Genomic DNA, 23,923 nt, shown 5'->3' with positions numbered 1-23,923 from the left:
ATTTAAAATGTTCAGCGAAAAAAAGAAAAGGGGGGCTGCAGCTGTCGCTAGGACTGCATGGAGGTTTAGGATCTGGGTAGCACAGAAGAGTCCTCCCCAGTTGCAGAACTAGTGGTGGGCTTTAGGACCTAAGCAATTTTTATTCGTTTATTATTTCGAAGTACTGAACGTATATTCATCTTACGGTGTTTCTACTTTATTTAATGTCTTTTATACTACTCTCGGAGCCAAGGCAAAGATGTTTTTATGGACGTTTTATCACTGCGGGACTTTGGGCGGTGCTCCGCATTTCTGCAGCAGAGGCAGGGCGAGTTCTGAGGGACGAAGGCCGGTGACGATGGAGGAAACGCTGTGTGCAGGAAACGCCAGGCTCCGAGCTTTTCCCAGCGGAACCACCAACGCCGCCTTGCCTTCGCGCCTCAGCCAAATCAAATGAGCAAGGCCGCGCCTCATCTTTAGCGACAATCGTCGACAGACCAATGAGCGGACGGCTACTGAATCCCAGCCGCCAGTTGAAACGGTCGAGTTGGGCATCGCCAACATCCAATCAAATCAAAGTTGCAGCGCGAGACCTCCCCGCCCCGCCCGGTCCCACGCTAATAGGAACAGGGAGAGACAGGAGCCCGGATTCGAAGAAAATGGCCAATGAATGCTTGGGCGACTTGGGCTGTGACGGAGGGAGAAATAAAGACGACTGACAGGATTTTTGTCCAACCCAATCCCAGCTCCTGCTCGTAGCCTCTCCATAGCCGGCCTATAGTGTGACTCTCCTGCTGCCGCCGTTCAGCGGACCTCACCGACCTTCGGAGTGACGGGCGCCTCGTCTAATAGGATGATGAGCGCTAGTTAAGAAGGAGGGTTTCCGCTTCCGGGGCTCTGGGCCAATTTTTCCCTTCCCCTCGACTCACACTGACAGACTTTCTGTGCAATGAGAATGGCGGACCTCGGTTAAGTCGTCCAATGGATGCGAAGTGGGCGGAGTTGCCGTGTGCAGGAGGGTTCCAAGATGGCGGCGGGTGCGTGAGGCGCGATACTCGGCGCGCGATTCCCTCTTGCTGGCGCTCGCCGCCATGAAGGGCAAGGAGCGTTCCCCTGCCAAGGCCAAACGGTCCCGGGGCGGCGAGGACTCCTCTTCGGCGCGGAGCGAGCGGAGCAGCAAGAAGCCAAGCAACGGCGGCGGGAAGTCGGCGAGCGGCGGCTCGGGCGAAGGTGGCGGCGGCAGCAGTCGGCGGAGCCTTCACTTGGAAAAGGCCAGCCGGGCCAGCAGCCGCGAGTATGACTCCGCCACGGTGGGCAGCTCCGGGGGTGGCGGGAGCAGCAGCCGCCACGGCTACAGCAACAGTAGCAGCAGCAGCAAGAACGCGGAGTCGTCCTCGCGGGGCAGCCGAGGCGGCGGCGGCGATTCCCGGGCGCCCCCCTCCGACTCCGGCAGCAGCAGTGAGTACAAGACGCTGAAGATCAGCGAGCTGGGCTCTGCGCTGAGCGACGAGGCGATCGAGGACGGGCTCTTCCACGAGTTCAAGCGCTTCGGGGACGTAAGTGTCAAAATCAGCCGCCTGCCGCCCGGCACCGGCGCTGGCGACGAGCGGGTGGCCTTCGTCAATTTCCGGCGCCCCGAGGACGCCCGGGCTGCCAAGCATGCTCGCGGCCGCCTGGTTCTCTACGACCGGCCGCTGAAGATCGAGGCTGTCTACGTGGGGAGCAGCAGCGGAGGGGGAAGCGGCCGGCGTCGCGCCAGCCGTTCTCCTGCCCTTTTGGACAAGGAATCTCCCTACGGAGCCGCAGCGGTGGGTGTAGCAGGTGCGGCACCTGCAGCCATCAGGCACCCCTCCACTGGGGCTACTCAGAGGGCGCTTTCTCCTGCTGGTGGAGGAGCTGGCTTGGGATACAGAGACTTCAGGCTGCAGCAGCTTGCCCTGGGCCGCCTTCCTCCACCACCGCCACCTCTGCCTAGGGAGTTGGAAAGAGAACGAGATTATGGGGGCTTCTATGACCGCGTGAGGCCCGCTTACAGTCTGGATCGAGTTGCCGGAGTGGCGGCAGCTGCATTTCGTGGGGTTGGTGGCACTGGAACAGCCAGTGAGGAAGAGATTAGCCCCGAAGATGACCAGAGAGCCAATCGTACCCTATTCCTCGGCAATCTGGACATATCAGTGACTGAATCGGATCTACGCCGAGGTTTTGACCGCTTTGGGGTAATCACTGAGGTGGACATCAAGAGGCCATCCCGAGGTCAAACTAGCACCTATGGATTTCTCAAGTTTGAAAACTTGGACATGGCCCACCGGGCTAAACTTGCTATGTCCGGTAAAGTGTTGCTGCGTAACCCTATCAAAATTGGCTATGGTAAGGCCACCCCAACCACACGACTTTGGGTGGGTGGTCTGGGGCCTTGGGTACCATTGGCTGCTCTTGCCAGGGAGTTTGACCGTTTTGGCACTATTCGCACCATTGACTATCGTAAAGGTGACTCATGGGCTTACATCCAGTATGAGAGCTTGGATGCTGCACAAGCTGCTTGTAGCCACATGCGTGGTTTTCCTTTGGGTGGGCCAGACCGCCGTCTCCGGGTGGACTTTGCTGACACTGAGCATCGTTATCAGCAACCTTATTTGCAGACATTGCCACTTCCACCCCCTCCTCACTATGATCTGGTAGCAGAGACATCTGCCTTTGGGGCACATCGTGGAGCCCCATCGGATCCACTCCGAGGTGCTCGGGATAGGACTCCACCCCTAGTGTATGGCGATCGTGACAGAGATCTCTATCCTGAGACAGAGTGGGTGCCTCCCCCACCTCCAGTTCGGGACAGGGGGAGCAGAGCAACTGTTTATGATACACTAGAAAGTTTGGAACGCCGACGAGATGGTTGGTCTCTAGAAAGAACTCGTGGGGAAAGGGAGTTAGTCATAAGCAGTAGGGATCTACCCAGGAAGCGAAGGCTAGTGGAAGATGGGGGGCGGCATTTGGACCGTTCGCCGGACAGTGAACGATCATCTTCATCTCGCAAGCGTCACTGTCCTGCTGCAGCCTCTCCACAAGATCGTAGTCCTGAGCCAAGTCTGGGCAGAGACCGCTATAGTAGCGATGCAGAACGACCAACCTCTCGTTTGCTGTTGCTGGAGCGCCCTTCACCCATCCGAGAGCCACGCAGGGGTAGCTTGGAGCGAAGCCAGAGTGAGAAGCGTGACCGCAAAAGCTCTGAGAGGGAAAGAAAGCATCGCACACTTACCACTGCTACCACCCAAGAATGCAAGAGTCCAGCTAAAAAGGATGAGCATGCATCCGAAGGCAGCAGTGGTGGAGGATCTCGGCTTAAACCTCCACCTCAAAAGCAACAGCAGCAGGATGGAACCTCAAAGTCTGGGTCATCCCCCAAACTGTGCCTGGCCTGGCAAGGAATGCTTCTATTGAAGAACAGCAACTTTCCGTCTAACATGCACCTACTTCAAGGGGATCTGAGTGTGGCCAGCAGTCTCCTGGTGGAAGGAGCAACTGGTGGCAAAGTGGCCCAGCTAAAGATCACACAGCGCCTCCGTTTGGACCAGCCCAAGCTGGATGAAGTTACCCGTCGTATCAAAGTGGCAGGGCCCAATGGATATGCTATTCTTCTGGCTGTGCCTGGTACCACAGACAACCGTGCCTCATCTGGGGCTGGTGAAGCTAACACCACCTCTACACAGCGGCCGCTCAGAAACCTGGTGTCCTATCTTAAACAAAAACAGGCAGCTGGGGTGATAAGCCTCCCAGTAGGGGGCAATAAAGACAAAGAAAACAGCGGGGTCTTGCATGCTTTCCCACCCTGTGATTTTTCTCAGCAGTTCCTGGATTCTACAGCCAAGGCCCTGGCTAAATCAGAGGATGACTATTTGGTCATGATCATTGTCCGCGGTGCATCTTAAAGCCCTAATACTTTCTATGCTCTCTCCTGCTGCTTCACACAGCCCCCCTCCCCTCTGTTCCAGTGTCTGCCAGGTGCTATGCGATAAGCCTTAGCCACTTCCCCAAGTATAATTTTTAATTAGATATGTAGTTAATCTTACCTCCCCTCCATTTTCTATAAACTCTCTAGAAGGCAGACTTGTTAGCTGTTCTTTAGTATGGCTAGGCTACCATGACTGTCTTGCTGATGTGCAGGTAGCAGGAATGGAAGGTCTGCTTCAACTAAAATATGAATCCCAGAACAAGCGTATTTCTTTCTCCCCTCCCCCCTTTTTAAAAAATACCCTTTAACTTCTTGTCCTCTTTCATTTCATAACTTTAAAGTAGACATAAAAACTTCCCTACATTTACAAATCTAAATGGCCAGATTTAAAGCATTTGTGGCTCATACAGAATCACATGCCTAAAGCAAATGCCCATTGTGAGCCCTATGGTTAAGTGAAGGCCTTGGGCTTGTAGCCTTGAAATCAAAATAATCCCTCCATCAAGAACCTGAAAATAACATCTGAGTTTGAATTGATTCAGGATTGACTTCCCCAAGGCAGATGATACTTTATCTTTTGTGGTACACTAGGCTTCTTTCACTGGGTATTAGTTTTGTTGCCAAGTTCATAGAAGTGCATGCCCACAAAGAATGTGTACACAGGTGTACTTTTGAATCTCTTATTCATTTTGGGTTGTAGTTGTGATACTTGATAAAGAACCAAGAGCATTGCTATAATCCATGAACATCTTGCGCTTCAGTATGTAAGAAGCAGGTGCTTTTAAGACAACTGTGATTACTTGCATTTTTGTTATTGCCCTTTGCTAATTGTGGTAGGGACAGTGAATTCCAAAATGTAACTTGGAAATATAATTTTCTGAGATGGCACTTAACTTTTGTAAAAAGTTCTGCCACATAACCATTTCAATATCATTTTATAGCCATGAAAATAGAAGTGAATGCTACCTGGTAGTTACTTTCAGGTAAAAAATGGGCATTATGCAAGGTTTTATAGTCTGGATTGCACTGTTTTAATCTTGACATTTTTGCAGTCTTGTATTTCCAAGTGTTGGGGAAGCAGTTCAGTTTATTCAAAGAACATAATTTGTTTTTTTGGGAAATGAGGTTTTTTAAACTCCACAAAAGCATCTTGATATAGATAGGGGGGAAGTAGTTCAGACATGTGGCTTCATTTTTCTAATCTTTTCATTCAAACATTTTATTAACCCTCTAAGGCATTGTACCAGCCTCTGAGTAATGAAGAGTGCTCTTTTCCATTTGATGTAAAATGGTTTTGCCCATTTACATTCTTTGAAATGTGGCTTGGTGAAAGCAACATGTTGCTCATTGTAAGCTTAAATTGAGAAGCATGTTAAAGTCACTTTTTAGAGTGAAGCCTCAATTCTGAAATCAGTCAATCCTTTCACTTTTTCAGGAAAACAGCTTTAGCACCCTAAAACCCATTGATGAGTAATTGCAAGTTTCAATTAACCACCAGCACACACTGAAAATGTCTGCTGCCCTGTAATAAAGGAGGAAAACTTTGAACTGTGGGCTGAAGAGCCCTTCAATGTGCATGCAAAATCTAGCCACTTTCCTTACTATTAATGATAATTCTGTAGGGAGTTGTTTCATATATTCTCTGCTTCCAGACAAAGTCTCAGTAAGATAGGCCTATGTTGCCAGTTAGTGCATAACATGACCGTTGCTGAGTTATCCATGTTACTGCACTTGTCAAGCACTGGTGGCATATAGAGTGGATTCTCTTACGGTTTTTGTAACAGAGCTTGATCTCTATGTTAGACTTCTGAGTCATTTATGGAAGGCCACCTGTGTAACCCTTCAAAACCTTTATACTTGTGAACAATAGTACCCATTCTCCAATATGCAGTGCTCTTTTGAGAAAAGCTCTACAGAACTTGAATTTGCAATAAACTGTATGAAATAAGTCTTGCTTACAAGCAAGCCACTGACAACTGGTGTCAGAAAAACTCAACACCATGGGGTTTCCTCTTTGAAAATGGAAACAAATTATGTTCATTGCTGCTTATCTTCATGACTTGAAGTATGTTAAGGTTATGTGAAATGGGCAATTTCAATTTCCAAATCCTTACTTAGATTTTTTTATTATTTAGTAAAAAATCTGGTTCATTTGTTAGCTTGAAAAGGAAACCTAGCATTTTAGGAGCCCTTTGTAGGGTAAAACAATTGACAAGCAACATTAAATGTCACAGCACTTAGTTAAAACCGCCATAAAATCTAAATACAAGTTTGGGGGGCTGTATTTACTTTTGAGTGTGCATAGCAGAGCAATTATCCTTTTGAGCCATCTGGGTAAGAGTTCAGCACTAGCAAATGTTGCATTTAATGCCACTTTTATACACAACAGATCAGAGTTATTTTCTCTGTATATGGCATTATGGAGCTTCAGTATGAGCGATGCACACTTGATTGGTGCATATATTCACAACTGTTTTCATTCATTACAGTGTATTGCTTTAGAATGGAGAATTATCTTTTTCTGATACATCATTTAATAGCCACTTTTTGTTGCTTAGGGGAAGAAACTTTTAAGTGGCATATTGCCATTAATACTTTTTTTTTTTACAATTGGAAACTTTAAACAGCGGTTTGGCTGTTAGCCAGTGACTGCATGCTTGAAAGTTCAGCATAAAGACTGCTGTTGACTGGCAACATGGCATGAATTTAAGGCTACCTCATTATTGTGAGATCCACTTCTGTGTTCTGTAGAATGGCTTCCTACATGGGCGGTCCAAATGGGAGCAATCGAAGTGGAGGCAAGATTATAGCATTTTTAAAGCAATCTTCAGTGTGGATCACTTCCCTAGGAGTTTAATAGGCAAAAGAAATAACTTATTTGGGTGTCTTAAGCAAGCAGCTGGAGCCTGGCCATGATTTAGAGTGAAAAGGTGCATGGAAAAACCTCCTGGAATTAGATGGTTAAATGGAAAAGCTAGAGGTTACCACAAAAGTGTATTCAGGAACTATACTTGGGGAGCACTTGATAAAATTTGAATACTAATTAGAAGTGAAGAAATCAATGTAAAAATAAGATGTGTAGTAATTTACCCTGGCTTCCATTTATTTTGTGTAGATAAGAATAGATACTCCAGATGTGTCATGGAATGTAAACATTTCCAGTTGTATTTGACCAAACTGCAATACTTTAGAAAAACTGGGGGGTGGGATTGTTCAGATGTAATTTGGTGGAATTTGATGTATATCATTGGCTTCCCCTCCCTCCTGCAACTAGTGGGCTTGCTGCTAGTAATACGCAGTAAAGTGAGAAAATACACATACAAACAGAACAGTTAACTTTCATGTTCTTGTTTGAGTTGCCTTTTTGAAAAAGCGAAATTGTGTGAATTGATTTTCCTCCTGGGTTTTTACCTTTTTTTACCAGTTCAGTTGAATAACTTCAAACTGTATTTTATGTTTTAAAACCCCTGGGCTATTCATTGTGCATCTATATATAGATGTTAATTCATTTCAAAAGTTTTGTGCCAGTGAAGGGTGATTGGTGCTTTCAGACTTTCCCTAGAATATTCAGGAAAAGCCTTGTAGTTCTATAAATTATCTGTTAATGTAGGGAGAGGACAACTCTGTTGTAAACACTTGTACTGAATAACCTCTTCTTTCCTCCTGAAAGCAAGGCTGGTGAACTGCCGAAGACAACAAGGGATTCCAAGCTCTAATGGACCTTTGCGAAGAAAAGCTTTGGCTTGTGTGGAATTTACATGGGCCTCGTGGAAGAAAGCTTATCTGTTTAGTATTTGTGCATTTTACTAAAATGGCAGCTTAAAAAAAAGTTGTGTATCTGCTATTGTGATGCCAATGCCCGTGTTTTAAGTGGAAAATTGACCTCTTTGCTTTGTGCTGTGTACACAAGATTTCTGCAAAAGTAAAGGAAAAAAACCTTTTTATGGCTCACACAGCTTAAACTAGCTGTCACTCAAAACATGCGCTCACAGTCGAGCTAATTTTGTTTCATTCTAAATAAATTGTTTCTTTTGAGGAAAGTGGTTTTTCTGCCTGGAAATGAATTGACAACAAACCTTTGACCCCTTTGTTTGCAGCTGTGGGGGTATTTTGCTGCTGCTGCCACTGCCGCCGCTGCTCCTCCTCCTCGATCTGATAGTTGTGGGTCTCAGACAAGAAGCAGGGAGACCTACGCATTGATATTGACCATCCTGTTGTATCAGATCTGAAGAATCTAGTCTGTTGTGTTGCTGTGTCCCATTGTTTACAGTGAATGGGGATCAATGGCTGCTATCTCCTCATCTTTACGAGGAAATGGTGCTGTTGCTGGCATGCAAGAAGCAGGGAAAGCATCTTTAAGTCTCAGAACAGTGTACAAATCTGGGACTTCATTGATTCTGAAGAGCTGGAGTTCCTGAATTTTAAGTTCTTGATTTGTTTTGTTCACCTAACTTGTTTGGCCTTAGTTCTGATTTTAGTTTGAAGAAAGTTTGAAATTGCTTTGCATCTTGCGCATAGAAACCTTTCCACCAAATTGAAAAAACGAAAAAGTAACTCAAAAAAATTTAAGTGATAGCGCGTTTCCAGACAGCTTGAAAGAGCTCCTCCGCATCCAGGGGCTTTTCACCAGAGTTGTGCAGTCCTGGGTGTAGTTCTGAATGGATGAAGAGTTCCTGAGAGCTAGAATGCTGTCATTAAAACCTGTACCATTGGTATTGGTGCTCTTGACCAGTTTTGAAGCAAATTGTCTACACACCTTGGATGTGCATGCAACCTTGATCGTTTCCTAGGTACCACTGCAAACTTGTAGTTTGTAGTACAGATGATGAGAGGAGGAAAAAAGTGGTGACACTTTGAAAAATGTGTCCCTGCATTTGGGGACCTTGAGCTTTGGAAAGCTGTTCCCACTGTGCAGGAGTACAACTCTTTGCTGCAGGAGACTTCGGGGCACGGTTGACGTCACACCACCAGAGGTCAAGAGGAAGCGAACAGTGCTGCACCTGCACCGTGGCTGCAGAAACCGCATATGTTTGCCATTCTGTCTTAGAATTAACTAGTTGCCATTTGACATGCAGATGGAAGACATCTTGAAAAACAAGCTTGCTCTGGTTGCCTTGAAATATTTAACCTATTGTGGATAAAGAACACTAGCACTGTCCTGTATTCACGCAGGATGATTGCTAGGCAGCAGGTGCTTATCAACACACGGATGCAACGATTGTGTTCCACAAATTATGTGTTCCCAAGGCAAACTGCTGTTTAAAACACTTAAACAGGTAAGGGATTTTAAGAGGTCAAACTAAATTGTAATTCTAGGGAGCTGGGTTTACTGCTTTTAGGCTTTTCTCATTATATTATAGCCTAAGTCCTTAGGTAACTGGTATATCTCTTACTAACTCGCTTTTACCCAAAGTGCTATGACTTCCAGGATGGCTGAGTACTAATTCAAACTTGTCATTTAATGTCACTTTTAGTTGATTTCTGATTTCCTTTTTTAAAATCTGCAAATAGTTGAGCAGTCAAGCTATTGGATGGTATCTAACTTAGTAGTACTGAGAATAGACCCATTTAAATCAATGGACTTAAGTTAACTTAAGTCTGTTGATTTCAATGAGCCTACCAAGTATGACTAGTTGGATACCACCCATTGTTCCTAATAATAAATGCGGATATTTCTGTTGGGTAAATTAAAGTACTGGCTCAAAGGGCTGCTTCACACGTGGCTTTCTATATGGTCCAGGACATCACTTTTCTGTATTAAAATCAATGCAGTCATGTGAAAATGCACACTTGGTGTTGTGTGCATACCTAGAAACATAAGCAGATGCTCATCATTTGATCATGCCTTTTTCTGCATGGAATATTTATAGGAAGGTCATTGAATGTGAAGAGATAGTCATACTTAGATTTTAAGTGATTCAGATATTGTGAGGATATTGAATTCTGGCAAGTGATACAACAGATCTGCTTGAGTAATGATGGAGCATATTAGAACACAGCTTGGTATCATCAGGCACAGTTTAAATTTTTGTCACAACTGTCTGGGTTTTGGCAAGTAATTTGAATTTCCCCTCAATTGTCTTTTAAGTACTGCAAGAAAAAAGACCTTTTAAATAAAGAAATGGAAAGAGGTGGTTACACATCCTTTATCAAAATCTGAGTAATTAGGACCATCATCAGCATAATCCTGTGCATGACTCCTTGGAAGTAAATCCTGTAAAGTTCAGTGGAACTTACTTCCAAGTAAGTGTGTGTAGGATTGCAGTCTACTCTGATGGTGCGAATGCCACAGCCGATTTAGATGTTCACACTTGAAATGCAGTCTGCTATATTTACAGTATTCCTTTAATGATTTTTTTCTTAGAGGATCGTTCAGGTGAATTGAGTTGATTCACTTTGAATTAAAACTACACAGTTGTTTCTACTTTCCCTCTTATTGTTTACTCCAGTATCTTTTAATTGCAGTTCATTTGTGATGCTGGGGGATGCTCTAATGGCTGCTCCATAATAGTGAGTTATTTCTTCACAGGATTGGTCAGCCCCTCTGGATTGGTTAGAGGGACATCTTTGTCTGAAAGGTAAACTGTACATTTTTCTTAACATGCTGAATTCCTGCTGCTTAAGTTGGCTTGGGCTATGGCATATAAGAATATGAAAAAAATGGATTTAACTCTAAGCATACCAAGCAGAGAGAAAAGTATTTAAATACTGAACCTGCTTCTTTATAACTATGCATTCTATGGTAAGAATATTTTTGAAGTTCTTTGCTTATCTTGAACTGCACACCAAGTTTGCCATTCAGTATATTAAGAGCGTGATCCAGCAAAAGTTAAGCCTCATTAATAGACTTTCATTAAGGGGGAGTGAAGAGCATACATATTTTTTCTCAGAAATCAATGGGACTGAAAAGTGCTTAGCCATTGCTCTTTAGCATTAGTTAATTTTCATAAGAAAACGATTACAAACAGGAAAATATTTAAAAATAATGTACAACCAATTTAAAAAATATAATTGACACAACTGAAAGTGGATTGGTAGATCAGTGTTTAAGGTTCTAAATCTTCAAGCTAAGCATTTCATTATAAAACGTATATAAGATACACCAAACAATATAAAATATTTCTGCACCTCAATAAGAGATGGTTTGTAGTTGTATGCAAACTCTTACTTCTACATTCTGTCTCTGAATATTTGAGAAATAGCAATTGCTTACACTTCACATTTAGTAGTGTCTGAAGGAGGACTGGGAAAAACACCTATTCTTAATTAAAAGTATCAATTTGATCCCCATAGAATTCACAAACCAGTGTATAGTTCTAGATGTTAACGTTCCCTTTTCACAACAAGGGCTACAAAGAACTTTCTCTGTATTCATAGGATGGTATCCAACTCTGAGTTGACTCAATGGACTTGGGTATAACTTAGTTGGATACCTCCTGTTGCTGTTTTGTTAGGTTGTAAAGGAAAATAGATTGGTTGAAAGCTATTATCAATGGAAGCTTATCTAAAGTGTCTCATCTAATACAAATTTTAAGTTTAGCAATTGGTAAAATGTAGAGGTATGGACATAAGTTAGTGTCTTGAGTTATTCTGTTTTAGGTAATTTGTTAAAACTAAGACGATAAAAAGTAGGCTGTGATCTGTGAGTGGTCATAGACCACTGATTATTTTCTGGCAAATCTCCTTGTACCTGCTGCTTTTTGGGTTATTGGAAAGAAAGCTGGGAGTGTGTAGACCTTGGTCAGCCAGCAGGGCACTTGTTGCACAGGTTAGTTATGCCCTAATTTAAAGATACTCTTAAGTATGTAGTTTTGCTTTGAAAATTTAAAAGAAGTTGGTGGTCCATGGGGATCCATGGTTAGACCAAACTTCGCTAACTTTGTGACCTCCAGCTATTTTGGACTGATGGAAGTTTCAGTCCAAAACATTTGGCATGCACCAGGTTGGTGAAGACTAGATTGGATCCAACATGTAAGAAAGACTAACATTGTTCTTCCCTTAGCTTTAGAGCCTTGTGCTCTGTAAAGTGTCTTCTCCAACCTTTCTCCCCAAGATGTTATTGGACTACTGATTTCCTCATCCTTGGCAGTTGCCCAGCTGATGGGACGATGGAAGTTGTTGGACTACAACATTTGGGAACAAGGTTAGGGAAGGCCGCTTTAGAACATTGGATCATGAGAAATCGGTTACAATTAGCACTAGATCAGGGATGGAAAACTGTAGCCCTCTAGCTGTTGTTGGGTTTTTAGCCAGTGGTGAGGGATTGTGGAAGTTGTCCAGCTGCACAGGTTCGACATCTGCATTACATAGTGTCAGTACTGCATTTGAACCCGAGAAGATTGTGTGAGCTTTATGGATCCCATTTTGGACATCCTAAAAATGTGAGGACTTTGCCTTCTGATGCTTCCTGATCAGGGGTTTTGAATCAGAAGAGAGTGATCCAACTAACTGATCTTTAGAGGCAGAAGAGAACGAGCGCATAAGGTATGCCAGGTTTCATACTTGAAGAGTATATCAAACAAGCAGGTAATACTAATAAGGTGGCCTTAAAAGTGCTTATCCAAATAATGGAGGGTCTTTTGGTAAGAAATCAACCTTGTGTGTGAAATTACTTATATGTTGGCAACTTAATGTCAGGGGTGTCTGCAGTTATAGGCTGCATCCATTTACAGCTTTTATTGGGCATGTGGCCCTCCAGGCCTCTCTAACTAGCACTCGGGACTCTCTCCAGGCCACACTCCCTCCTGAGCCACCAGTCCTGTTTGCACTCTCATTTGAGTACTTTTGCCTGGCTGGAATGTTTTTGATCACGCTCCTTGCTTCTCTGGCTGGAACGTAGTAAGGGATATGTGGATGTGAAGAAATTAGCTTAGTATACAAAGGTAAAAAGTTCACATGCATTGCTTTGCCTGCTTTTTCCTTCTGGGCGTCCCCAACAGTGGCACATGGCTTCTGGAAAGTTGTCTAGAAGGGAATGTGGACCTTGGACGGAAAAAATGTTCCCCACCTCTGGCTAATATTCAGGCTTTTGTTGTACATACAGTGGTATCTCGCGTTAAGAACTTAATTCGTTCCGGAGGTCTGTTCTTAACCTGAAATTGTTCTTAACCTGAAGCACCACTTTAGGTAATGGGGCCTCCTGCTGCCGCTGCACAATTTCTGTTCCCATCCTGAAGCAAAGTTCTTGACCTGAGGTACTATTTCTGGGTTAGCGGAGTCTGTAACCTGAAGCGTATGTAACCCGAGGTATCTCTAATGCATCCACACTGCAGTCTCCTTTGGGGCAACACTTAGATGTATTCAATGCTTGGTGAATGCTGTTATCCTGCACAGAGGCAGATTTTAAATATTCTGCCCAGAAGGCAGCATCCTGAGGCACTCTGCTTTCATGGTTTAAAGTGGGAGTGAAGATGTGTACAGACATGCCTACTACATCTTAAGTAGAGGAGTGGGGACATGTGAATAGGATTCCCACTGGTTAGAAGGGTAGGGTTTTGATGCCCTGTGTAGATTCTTGTTCCTCATTAATAATGGAACCAAAATAAATTATGCAAGATAAGCAAGTATATGTAAGCATGAATAATTTATAATTAGCTAAATTTAGATTTTCTGAGTACAGAATTTTGATTTTGGTGTACACAGCCCTCCATTTACAGCCAGTCAGAATTTAATCTCCTGGACCTTCGTCTGTGGCACCTGAGCTTCTGAGAAAATGTAAATGCAAGAAAGTGCCATATTTGTTTTCCTACATTAACTTTCTGTGTTTTTCTGATCACTTGGACCTCTTTCACTGCTTAGGTCAGGATGCAAAAGACAAGAAGCTCAGATGTGCACACCAAGCTGTCTTGCATAGCTTGCATATCAATTTCTGCTTTCAATCCAGCCTTGCGTGCTGGAGGTAGATTTTTAGTCTGCTTGGTGTGCGTTTCTGAAATTGGGACTGCAAATCTAATTGGAACAGTTTAAAAAATGAACCAGTGTAAAATGAAAGGCTACCGCAGGTTAGATTCTGGTTGCAGTTGAGCTGTTTTATCCAGTAGCCACCAGTCAGTGATATATTGAACACTAGCAATATAGTGCATTTCTCTTACTTCCTTTTCTGGGCACCAAGGATTGGGGGATCTGAGAACCATCTCAGTTGTTAACTGAATACAGAATGGATTTGGGAGCGTTATGCTTTTTCATATTCAGTACTCTAGGACAATAGAAATAATTATTCTGTTATATCAGCCTAGTTGATGGTAAGGGAGAAGAGGTATCATGAAGGTCAAGGATTTCTGTAGCTCAGGGGTAGGGAACCTGGTGCCCTCCAGATGTTACTGGAAAACAAATCATCCCTGAACATTGCCCATGCTGGCTACCACTGATGGAGTCCAAAGATAGATTCCCCACCCCTCCTCCAGCTGCTTCATACCCTAATTCTATTCTAAATACCTCACCTTGACATCTTTCTAGTTGATAATACTGTAGTCTTGCTGAGTTTGAGAATTTTTGCTCTGGGGAGTGAATGACTGGGGGTGGGAGAGGAATTAGCAGTCAATTGCTATTTTAATGGGAAGTGGAAGAGAGCAAAGTGTGTAGAAAAGCACTTTAAGGGCATGGTGATGCTCTGGTCATTTGCTTCTGTGTAACACAGGACCAGTAGTGAGCAAAACAACAGACTAATTTGTTTATTACCAAATCTGGCTGTGTAAAGAACAGTGTTTCTTCTGATGGAGCCAACCAGGCATTGGGGCAGTGACGTGGAGCATAGGACAAGTGTCTTTAAAAATGCCTTAGTCATAAAAAAAAGAAAATGTGCTAAAAGGTTGTGACATAGAATTACGTTCATGGAATGAGAGGTCTTGGTTGTTGTTTAGTCGTGTCCGACTCTTTGTGACCCCATGGACCAGAGCACGCCAGGCACTCCTGTCTTCCACTGCCTCCCGCAGTTTGGTCAGACTCATGTTTGTAGCTTTGAGAACACTGTCCAACCATCTCGTCCTCTGTCGTCCCCTTCTCCTTGTGCCCTCCATCTTTCCCAACATCAGGGTCTTTTCCAGGGAGTCTTCTCTTCTCATGAGGTGGCCAAAGTATTGGAGCCTCAGCTTCACGATCTGTCCTTCCAGCGAGCACTCAGGGCTAATTTCCTTAAGAATGGATGGAATAGGTTATTTTGGAAATTTCCCAAATATTGGTTCAGTAAATGCTGATTCACATATTTCAAGGAAGATCTGGGACTCTTGGAGCCCTTGATCATTTTGGATCTTTCTTCTCTAGTTGCTTGGACTGCTGCGTGTAGTAGGACACACTAGGAACCAATACTTATACTAGTATAAAAATGGATACTCTGGCTATAGATTGTGAGAGAACGTTATTGTCATTCAACTTTTGGAGGCATAAATGCCCCCCTTTCTACATGGTGGGCAGGCAAGTTAGTTTGTTTGTTTCTAGAAAGCTTCAGGAGTTAGGATATACTCCTAGGGTTCTGAAATCTTACTATCAGTCTCATGGTTGCATATAATAAATGGCTGACCTAGGACTGCAACCCAGGCATTCATGAGTAGCAATGCCCACCAGTTGCCCTGTGTTTGATGTGACTGGTTTATGGAAGACCTGAATGACTGGGGAGGGAGACACTTGCTGCAATAAAAGCATCAAAGGGATCACTGATGCTTTCTGTAGTGTGTGATTTGGCCGAAAATTCCAGTTAGCAAATAGATGTGTGAATCTGAGCTTTGCCTACCCAGGAACTATGCGTTTCTACACACACTTGCTGCTATTGTGTATACCACTTTCAGTTTGCATTGAAGGATTCTCTTATGTACACAATTGAGAATGTGCAATATTTGAGGTTCAGTATGCACTGCATCCTCTCAGATATATGGGATGTCTCTTGTCAATTAAAGTCATTCCTGTCCTGGCTGACAAGGCACTGAAAAGTGGGGTCCTGTGTTTGGAAGTTAATGTTTCAAGGATGTCTTGAGTAATGAGCAGCTGCTCATTGCTTTCCTAGGCCATTTCCTGTAAAGTTATTTCAGATGGAGAAAGATGGTGTTTGGAGCAGTATAACAGCACCAAGCTGTTTCTTTTCATCCAAATCAGATACTTCAGTCTTGATACTCACTCTTTTTTGGAGACTACTGACTGTGGTGGAGTAATTAATCAGACATGGCCAAAGTAAACATGGTTGGCACCAAACATTCAGTGATAATGCCTGCTTTTGAAATGGAAATGGACTTCTTCCCTGCAGATCCCAACAATCTGGTTTCTTTGTCCTCTCTCCAGTGCCCTTCATTCTCCCTCAATGATATCTGATTTGGGGTGTGTGCAAAGGGCTTCAGGGGAATGTGTAAGTGGACACTCACATTGGATCTCACCCTGTATTACTCAGGATGGACCATGATTTAGAGTGGGGATAAATTGCGATGTAACTAGTGCAATTATTCTGTGACGAAAGAGCAATAAAATGTCAGGAGATTTAGTGTAAGTGCAAGGAATCCTGTCTGAGCAACAGAATTTCCTCTCTTCTCCCTGTCTGTTCCTCCACCCTCAAATCTCTTCTGGGTGGTTCCCCCAACCCTCCAGAGCAGATTTGGAGATGATGTGCCAGAAGAGGAGAAGGAGAGCAGTTTTTCTTCTGCATAGAGAAGTCCTTGGACAAATGGGATGACTTCATTGGATACAAACCATGGATATATACTTGCAGTAAGGTAGAATTTTTGTTCTCCATTGAACTATATGTGACTACCTATTGACAATATGGTAGGATCTTTAGTGACTAAGTCACAGAAATTATCAACTCAGTTTAACAAAGGTGGGCAATTCAGTTTGGGGAAAGAGACTGAAAATAAAACAGACATTTCAATATATTTATGGTACAGATATATTTAGGATATTGATTCAGTGGTTCAGAAAGGATATGAATTCGTCCGAAGCCTTTTTTCAAACTGTTTAAATTAGTAGCCGATCCCTATGTCTGACCTGAATCTACTTCTAGTCAACTTTGTTAGGTGATGTCAATTTCTAGTAGTGAGAGAGAAGAAAAACAATTCACAAGTTTCTACTTCTCTATCTTATTCACAATTTTTTAGAAATTACAATGATTTATTTTAAATAATTTTTATAAACTGTCAACTCAAAAAATATCAAAGTGATATAAAATGAAGTCACTTAAACATAACATTAAAGATAAGGAACAAAGTCCAACACTGAATTGAATTAAACCAAATTAAGTGATTCCATTTACTTCCCTCCTCCCCACTTTATAAACTATAAGGCCACAAATGTTTTACAATTTCTTCCCAAGGTATGGTTACCAGTTTTTTTTTTCAATGAATCCGGCGACACCTTTTCCTCCCTCTTTTTTTTTGAAGCTGTGTAGCAACAGGGAGTCAGTAGTGGGGATGGTGAGGCAAAAGACCCTGGGCCCAAGCACACATGCATATTGTATAAAGGTGCAAAGCCCTTCTTTCACACCCTGTGAAACTTAAATGCGCAGAGTTTTTAAAAAACTGGGCAATGGCGTGCTGCCCGCCCGTGACTCCCAAGCCTTCCCCGATCTCCTGACCCCTTCCCCCTTTGTTTTGACAGATCGGGGGAGGCTCTGGAGTCACGGGCGGGCAGCCGTTGCCCAGGAGGAATGCACAAGGTGCGTGGTTTCTCTGCTACACAAGGTGCAAAGCCCTCCTTTCACACCTTGTGAAACAGAAATGCACAGGAGGGCAACGGCCACCCGCCCACAACTCCCAAGCCTCCCCCAATCTGTCAAAACAAAGGGGGAAGGGGGCAGGAGATCTGTACCGCTGGACGTCCCCAGTTCCCCTTTGGCAGTGGCAGCGAGCAGCTCCTGAAGCCAGCCAGAGCCAACTGCGCTACCAGGCTGGCTCCGGGCTGCTGAGGCTGCCACTGCCACGTTTCCCGGGGACAGATTTGCAAATCTTGGGGACATTCCAGGGACGGAATTTGTCTGGGGACAGATTTGCAAATCCAGGGACTGTCCTTGGGAACCGGGGACATTTGGGTAACCCTATGACCTAAGGGAGATGCATCATCCCATTACATCATTACAGTTCCTTCCTATCTAACAATACACATTTTCTAGATAAGTTGCCTGAACTGTACATGAAATTCTAAAAGTTTCTGTGCCATGTATCTGTGTAATGGCATGTCTGGACCGTAAAGTTTTATTTTCATTAATTTCTCCAATACTTGCCCTTTTCAGTGCTATGATACCCTGAGCAGAGTTCTTCTATGACCTTAAAACATTTCCTGGAGAGTTACTGTGAATTTAGATCAACATCATCTGAATGTGTAAAGTTAGAGTGTGTGGTACTTAGGTATGTCATTTACACTCAATAAGATTGAGGGCTCTGCTCAGAAGAAAATACTTGGTGATGTACAAAGCAGGTTGGTTTGCCTTGTACCACTTCAGAGAATCCCAGCTTGGATTTGGGTCCAAAGCAGAGCCTTGCTGCAGAAAATCTAAAGCTTTCCAGTGAACAGGCTGGGGTAATCAACAACTAGCTCTTTGCCCCCTCTTTACAATTAGATGAAGTTAGCCTCTTCTAAGTAGATAGGTAAAGGTAAAGGTACCCCTGCCTGTATGGGCCAGTCGTGTCCGACTCTAGGGTTGCGTGCTCATCTCGCTCTAGAGGCCGTGATCCAGCGCCGTCCGAGGACACTTCCGTGTCACGTGGCCAGCGTGACGTAGCTGCAGCTGGCGAGCCAGCACCAGCGCAGCACACAGAAACGCCGTTTACCTTCCCGCTATAAAGCGGTCCCTATTTATCTACTTGCACTTAAGAGTGCTTTTGAACTGCTAGGTGGGCAGGAGCTGGGACCGAACAATGGGAGCTCACCCCACCACGGGGATTCGAACAGCCGACCATACGATTGGCAAGTCCTAGGCACTGAGGTTTTACCCACAGCGCCACCCGCGTCCCCACTAAGTAGATAAAGCTTGCCAAATTTCATACAGATAGGTGCAGGGGTTGTTTTGCTAGGCCCCCTTTAAAGTTGTGGGGTGGATTTGAACTGAATTTGGCATTTTTGCCACTCCTCCCAGTCGCTGCCTTGGGGCAATGTGAACTTTGCACCCTCCTACTTTTTCCTTGACAGAGAGGATGGCATTTTCCTGAAGCATGGAAGTATACTGCTTGTCTACAATTATGACATCATAGGCTTCAGGTGCTCAAAAAACAGGTACAGGTGAGAAGGGGACATGTGTATACTTATCCTGCACCCAATGTCCTTGCTTGCTCCACTCACAACCTTCTTGTATGAAGTGGAAGGTCTGAATGGGGCTTGGTAAGCACATTCAAACCCCCTTCAGACCCACTTTTTGGGAGGGGAGAGGAGAGTAGGGACATGGGGATGAAGACCTTTATGCAAGTCCTTCCACCACCACTGAATATCTGAAAGGGCACACTCACACATAACAAAGTACACACAGGAAGAGTACAGTACTACCCAAACACATATAATGTTTTCTCTCTCTTTTTTTTAATGCTGAACTTAAATGCATGTACAACTTGGGTCACAGTGAGGGAGTCAGGGGTGAAGGCAAGTGACTTCAGTATAGGAACACAGGAAGCTGCCTTGCACTGAATTAGGCCATTGTTTTATCTAGCTTAGTACTGATTGGCAGTGGCTGTCCAGCGTTTCTGACTTTAAGGCTCTCTCTGAGCCCTACCTGGAAATGGAACCTGGGACATTTTTCATTAAAGGAGCTGCTCTTCCAGCGAGCTATGGCCCTGCCTCGCAATAATAAATGCCCCACTAATATGAATAATGAGAAAGACACAGTAAGTGACCTGAAAAATAAGAGCACAAGGGATTTGTTGGGGAATTATGGAATGATTTTGAGAATGATTTCTCTGGATATAGGAAATGACTGGTTGGGATTGGAATAAGATTGGATGGGGAACCTGTGGCCCTCCAGATGTTTGACTAATGTGCCTGTCATTCTTGGCAATAGGTCATGCTGGCTGGAGCTAATGGGAGTTGGGGACACAGGACGGCCAGAGGTCCCCCAACCCTGGTTTAGATAACGTAAGACAAAAAGCAACCACCAAAACTTCACCATAAACTCCTTTGTGATCTTCGGATGAAGGGCTGTATAGAAATTTAATAACTAAGTAGTGAAATAATTACTGTTTCTAAAAGTGAACTAGCAAACAACAATGAAGATTGGTGGAATTGTTCAGATAAGTCACGCGCAAAAGCACACATGAGTAAGCCCTAAATGGAAGCTGGAGCTGCCAATCACAAAACCTCAACCTGCTCATGCAGGGTACTTTCTCTTTCTGGAGAGTTGTATTATCATTTAACTGACTGTTTTGGGGTGTCTATTTCACTCTCCATCCTGCTGACTCCAGATGATTCAGGAATGCATTCAGTGACACCAGTAAGACATATCAATGAAACTTCTGTTTACGTACCAAAAGTTAGTTGCACTTGTAGGATTCCTGTGTGCTTCTTTTCTTACCCCACTGTTATTAAACTAACCTACTTACCTACTACCTCGTTTCACTAAACTTGTCCTCCTTAAGCACTGCATTGGAAGATAACCAATTTAACAGCCAGTTTATAAAACAAGATGCAGGAAGAGATCCAGGAAATTACGCACCTGTCAGTGTAATGTTGGTCCCTTCTCTACTGTAAATCCACTTTGCCACAATGTCTTCATCAACCTTAACCATTGTTAAAATGAGGCCAATGAGATTCCCTGATAAGCAGGGGTTGAAGCAGTTTTGCAAGACCAGAGTTAAAAGGGTGTTTGGTTAGTAAGAATAGTTAATGTCACGGCGAACGTATGGTTAAGGCTTTGAAGGGAAGAGCAGAGATTTATAGATCAACGTATTATGGCTGCAGTGACTTTCAGAAGCAGAAGTATGCAAAGTAAGAGAAGCCACTGCGCAGTTAACATTCTTCCAGATGAAATCAGTAGACATAATTAAGAAACGGCAGGGCATAGTCTACTAAGGCCTGTCCTGTCTGCAGCACAAATATTATAGAAAACCTTGTCCATTCTTTATGAATATACCTTTAACTTTTTATTAGAAAAAGTAGGATTTGAGGCTTTTGAAATACTGAAGAACCAAGGGGGAAAAATGATGCTAATGTTTTAAAATACAGCAAAACATGTGGGAATAACCAGGTAGCATCCTCCCCTCCTGCTGCTTCATATACAATAATTTCCTTGTTCTACCTACCACCATCAGTAGCATGCAGTCTCTACTCATTTTCAGTTCTTACATGGTTCTTTGTCTGGAGGTTGCAAGCTTTTGTTTTGCTGAAATGACATGGATTATATACCATTATTTCTGTAAAGATGTTTGTACATTAGTTGCGCTATAGCAAAAGATGAGGTCATGGGGACTTAAGATTGTAAAGTAGCTGAGTTCTAGCATTATGAAACGATCAGTTGCACATCAGATCAATTAGCATGATGTCTACAGTGAAAATACATTTGAAAAGGAAGTTGCCAAGAAGGAGATGGCTCTTTAAACTAGTTGTGGAATGTTTGTCTTCTTTAATGACAGATGTCTACACAACTCCCCCAAAATGAAGCAGTGTACAGAAAAAGGGTGACCAATACTACATTATGGTGTAGTTGACAGCACATTGTGTATGTATCAGCAGCAGATCATATGAAAAACAGCTGATCTATTTTCATGCACACATTCTGGTGAGGACAGGGAGCTGATGATTCCATGGATGCATGGGCTACACACAGCCCTGAAAATAGCTAGCAAATGAGCTATCACCCAAAGTAAAGAAGAAGTGTGTATCTGTACATAAACATGAACAACAGAAACTAGACTGGTTTTGCCATCTTAGTGCGACTTAATGTTTAGGTGGAAGGTATAGGATGCTTTTGAGATGAAGCAAGATTCTTGGCCATAATTAGTTTTCACATTGCCATGCTGATGTTGAAAATCTGGGATCAGTGCATTTCCCTGGAACATGTATTTCTAGTAAACATGGTAGCAGCCCACTGATGGGATAAAATGGATATCTGTTTTGGTGTCCTTGTGAAACTGTGTCTATACAGATGGTACATATCAGGAATTGTTCCTCTTTCCTGGACAAGGTCCGCCCAGCTTGGGATTGCTGGTGATGGGGTTCCCTTCTATATCTTTTTGTCTGCAGTTCAGCACCACTCTACCTCTATTTAGTAGAAGCACCTTCAGATCTGGCCTGTAGACGTAACTGCAAAGTGTCAAGTCTAGGTAAATATGAATGATCCCAATTTCCTTCGTATCTTTGTTGCATTTGCATGTTTCTCTGTTCGGCTCGTTCCATTATTTTACTGAAACATCTTTAGTAGCATAGTTAGTCCAACTCAAATGAAACTAAGATCAGCAAGCCATCTATTCTACGGCTGTCTGTTACCAGGCTGTACAATGAAAGACTTCGCAAGTCAAACCCAGCCCACCCATCATGAATGGTGATCCACTTGGCCGCAATAAAACTAGTGTCTGGAACTGGGAAAGCAGATTGTCAAGTGTGTGACAAGCCGCAATTCCTGTCTGTAGGGATACATTAGATTTTTAGCTGGAGTTGCCTAAGATCTTATACAAAAGTATGACCCTATTATTGGCTTGTGCCACCTTACAGGGTTTAATACCTCACATTTTGGTCAGTTCAGCCTCATGGCTAGGAAGTTTTAAATGCCTGCATGACGTTAAATACAAATGGTAATTCTCTCTGTGCATCCCATTCCATTGGGAAGACAATTTGAGTAGCAGCATTATGTACAAGGATAGATATTCCATTGCTGCCATCAAGTGGGTATTTGCTGGTGGGGTATTCACAGGGGTGATTAGCAAGTGGATACTTGCTGCCTGGAAAAAATGTTTTCACATGGAGCCACTTGACATGTTACAAACTTCCTACATGAAAGAACATGGATTTATATTTGATATAAGAATTATTACATTTTATAATCACTGCTACTAATAGGTAGGAAACTACCTCACACCAGGTGATACTTTTGTCCCTGACGCCTTGTGCTGTGTGCTCTGATTGGTAGTGTCTTAGGCAGAGATTTTCCCTGCCACTGAATCACCTACTTTTTGACTTTTAACACTGGAAATGTGAGGTATTGAATCTAGACCTGCATGAAAAGCATGTGCTTCACTTCTGAGCTATGGTCCCCTCCCATAGAATATGAAACGTGTGTCTCAGTCTTAAGTATATGCCAAGAAGTGGTGATGTGTGTGTTTATGTACATGCAGCAAAACGTGTGTGTGATGATCAGAAATGACTCTGGGCATTTGTAACCTGTGAACTAAACAAATTAAGGGGACTGTTGACAGATTTCCTTGTTCATTTTGTGTGATAGCCCCTGTAGGTCATCAGAAGTGACATGATCGTTGATCTTTTTCTGGCCCTTGTTTCCTTTTGAGTATAGGAAAACATGCTTTCCTGTAGCATATAGAATTACAGGTTTACATATGGAAGCTTGTTCATTCTCAAACTATTATCCCCCCCCCAGTAAACCACTTTTAACATAACCTAAAAGGCCAATATACCATATTCTGTAATGAAAAGGTCTGTTGCACCAATGTACGGTACTTGATAAAATTTAAAACTTGATGCCTATGGTTAACTTACTCTCTAATCCCTTCTAGGAGATGGTGTACTGAGAGCCAGCAGTGTTGTCTTCTGTCCAGATTGTGAAGACAGTTTGTATTTCGCAATTTACTGTTGAAATGGAATTGACTTTCGGAGGCGGGAGGGGGACATTTGCTGTTAAATGTCTTTCATCCCCTTAAGCAGCTTTTCCTCCTTGGTTTTTCTGCTTACTCTTTAAGTAGTGACCTCTTTCACACTTTTAGGTTGCTAGTATTTGGACCTTCAGAGGTGAGTTAGCTTTTTCTGTGTTTTGGGATATTGGGAAGGAATGGGATACCAGGCTTGTTAGACTTGGCTATTAAAAATGTTTCTTGTATACTTAATTTCAGTTTTCACAGTATATAAATTTACTACCACACTGGTATGTTAAGGCAC

General features: G+C 43.4%; 1 protein-coding gene and 1 long non-coding RNA gene across 2 annotated transcripts; both read left to right on the top strand.

Annotated features, from left to right (window-relative positions):
* Positions 1-580: 580 nt before the first annotated feature.
* RBM15 (RNA binding motif protein 15) lies at positions 581-7,965 on the top strand. The gene has a single exon (XM_053392800.1). The coding sequence runs from the start codon at positions 1,071-1,073 to the stop codon at positions 3,900-3,902; it is 2,832 nt and encodes a 943-aa protein (XP_053248775.1). The 5' UTR covers positions 581-1,070; the 3' UTR covers positions 3,903-7,965.
* A 1,242-nt stretch (positions 7,966-9,207) lies between these two features.
* On the top strand, positions 9,208-23,856 carry LOC128415935 (uncharacterized). The gene is made up of 3 exons (XR_008331107.1): positions 9,208-10,503; positions 19,025-19,108; positions 22,061-23,856. It is a non-coding gene; the product is annotated as an uncharacterized LOC128415935 (long non-coding RNA).
* Positions 23,857-23,923: the final 67 nt, after the last annotated feature.

The sequence above is a fragment of the Podarcis raffonei genome, chromosome 6 (assembly GCF_027172205.1).
Source record: "Podarcis raffonei isolate rPodRaf1 chromosome 6, rPodRaf1.pri, whole genome shotgun sequence".
Classification (NCBI taxonomy): domain Eukaryota; kingdom Metazoa; phylum Chordata; class Lepidosauria; order Squamata; family Lacertidae; genus Podarcis; species Podarcis raffonei.
The sequence above is the reverse complement of the archived record's forward strand: the minus strand, read 5'-3'. Positions and strand labels throughout refer to the sequence as shown.

Excerpts from the sequence above, each read along its gene's own strand:
- RBM15 (XM_053392800.1), top strand. The coding sequence starts at position 1,071 with ATGAAGGGCAAGGAGCGTTCCCCTGCCAAGGCCAAACGGTCCCGGGGC.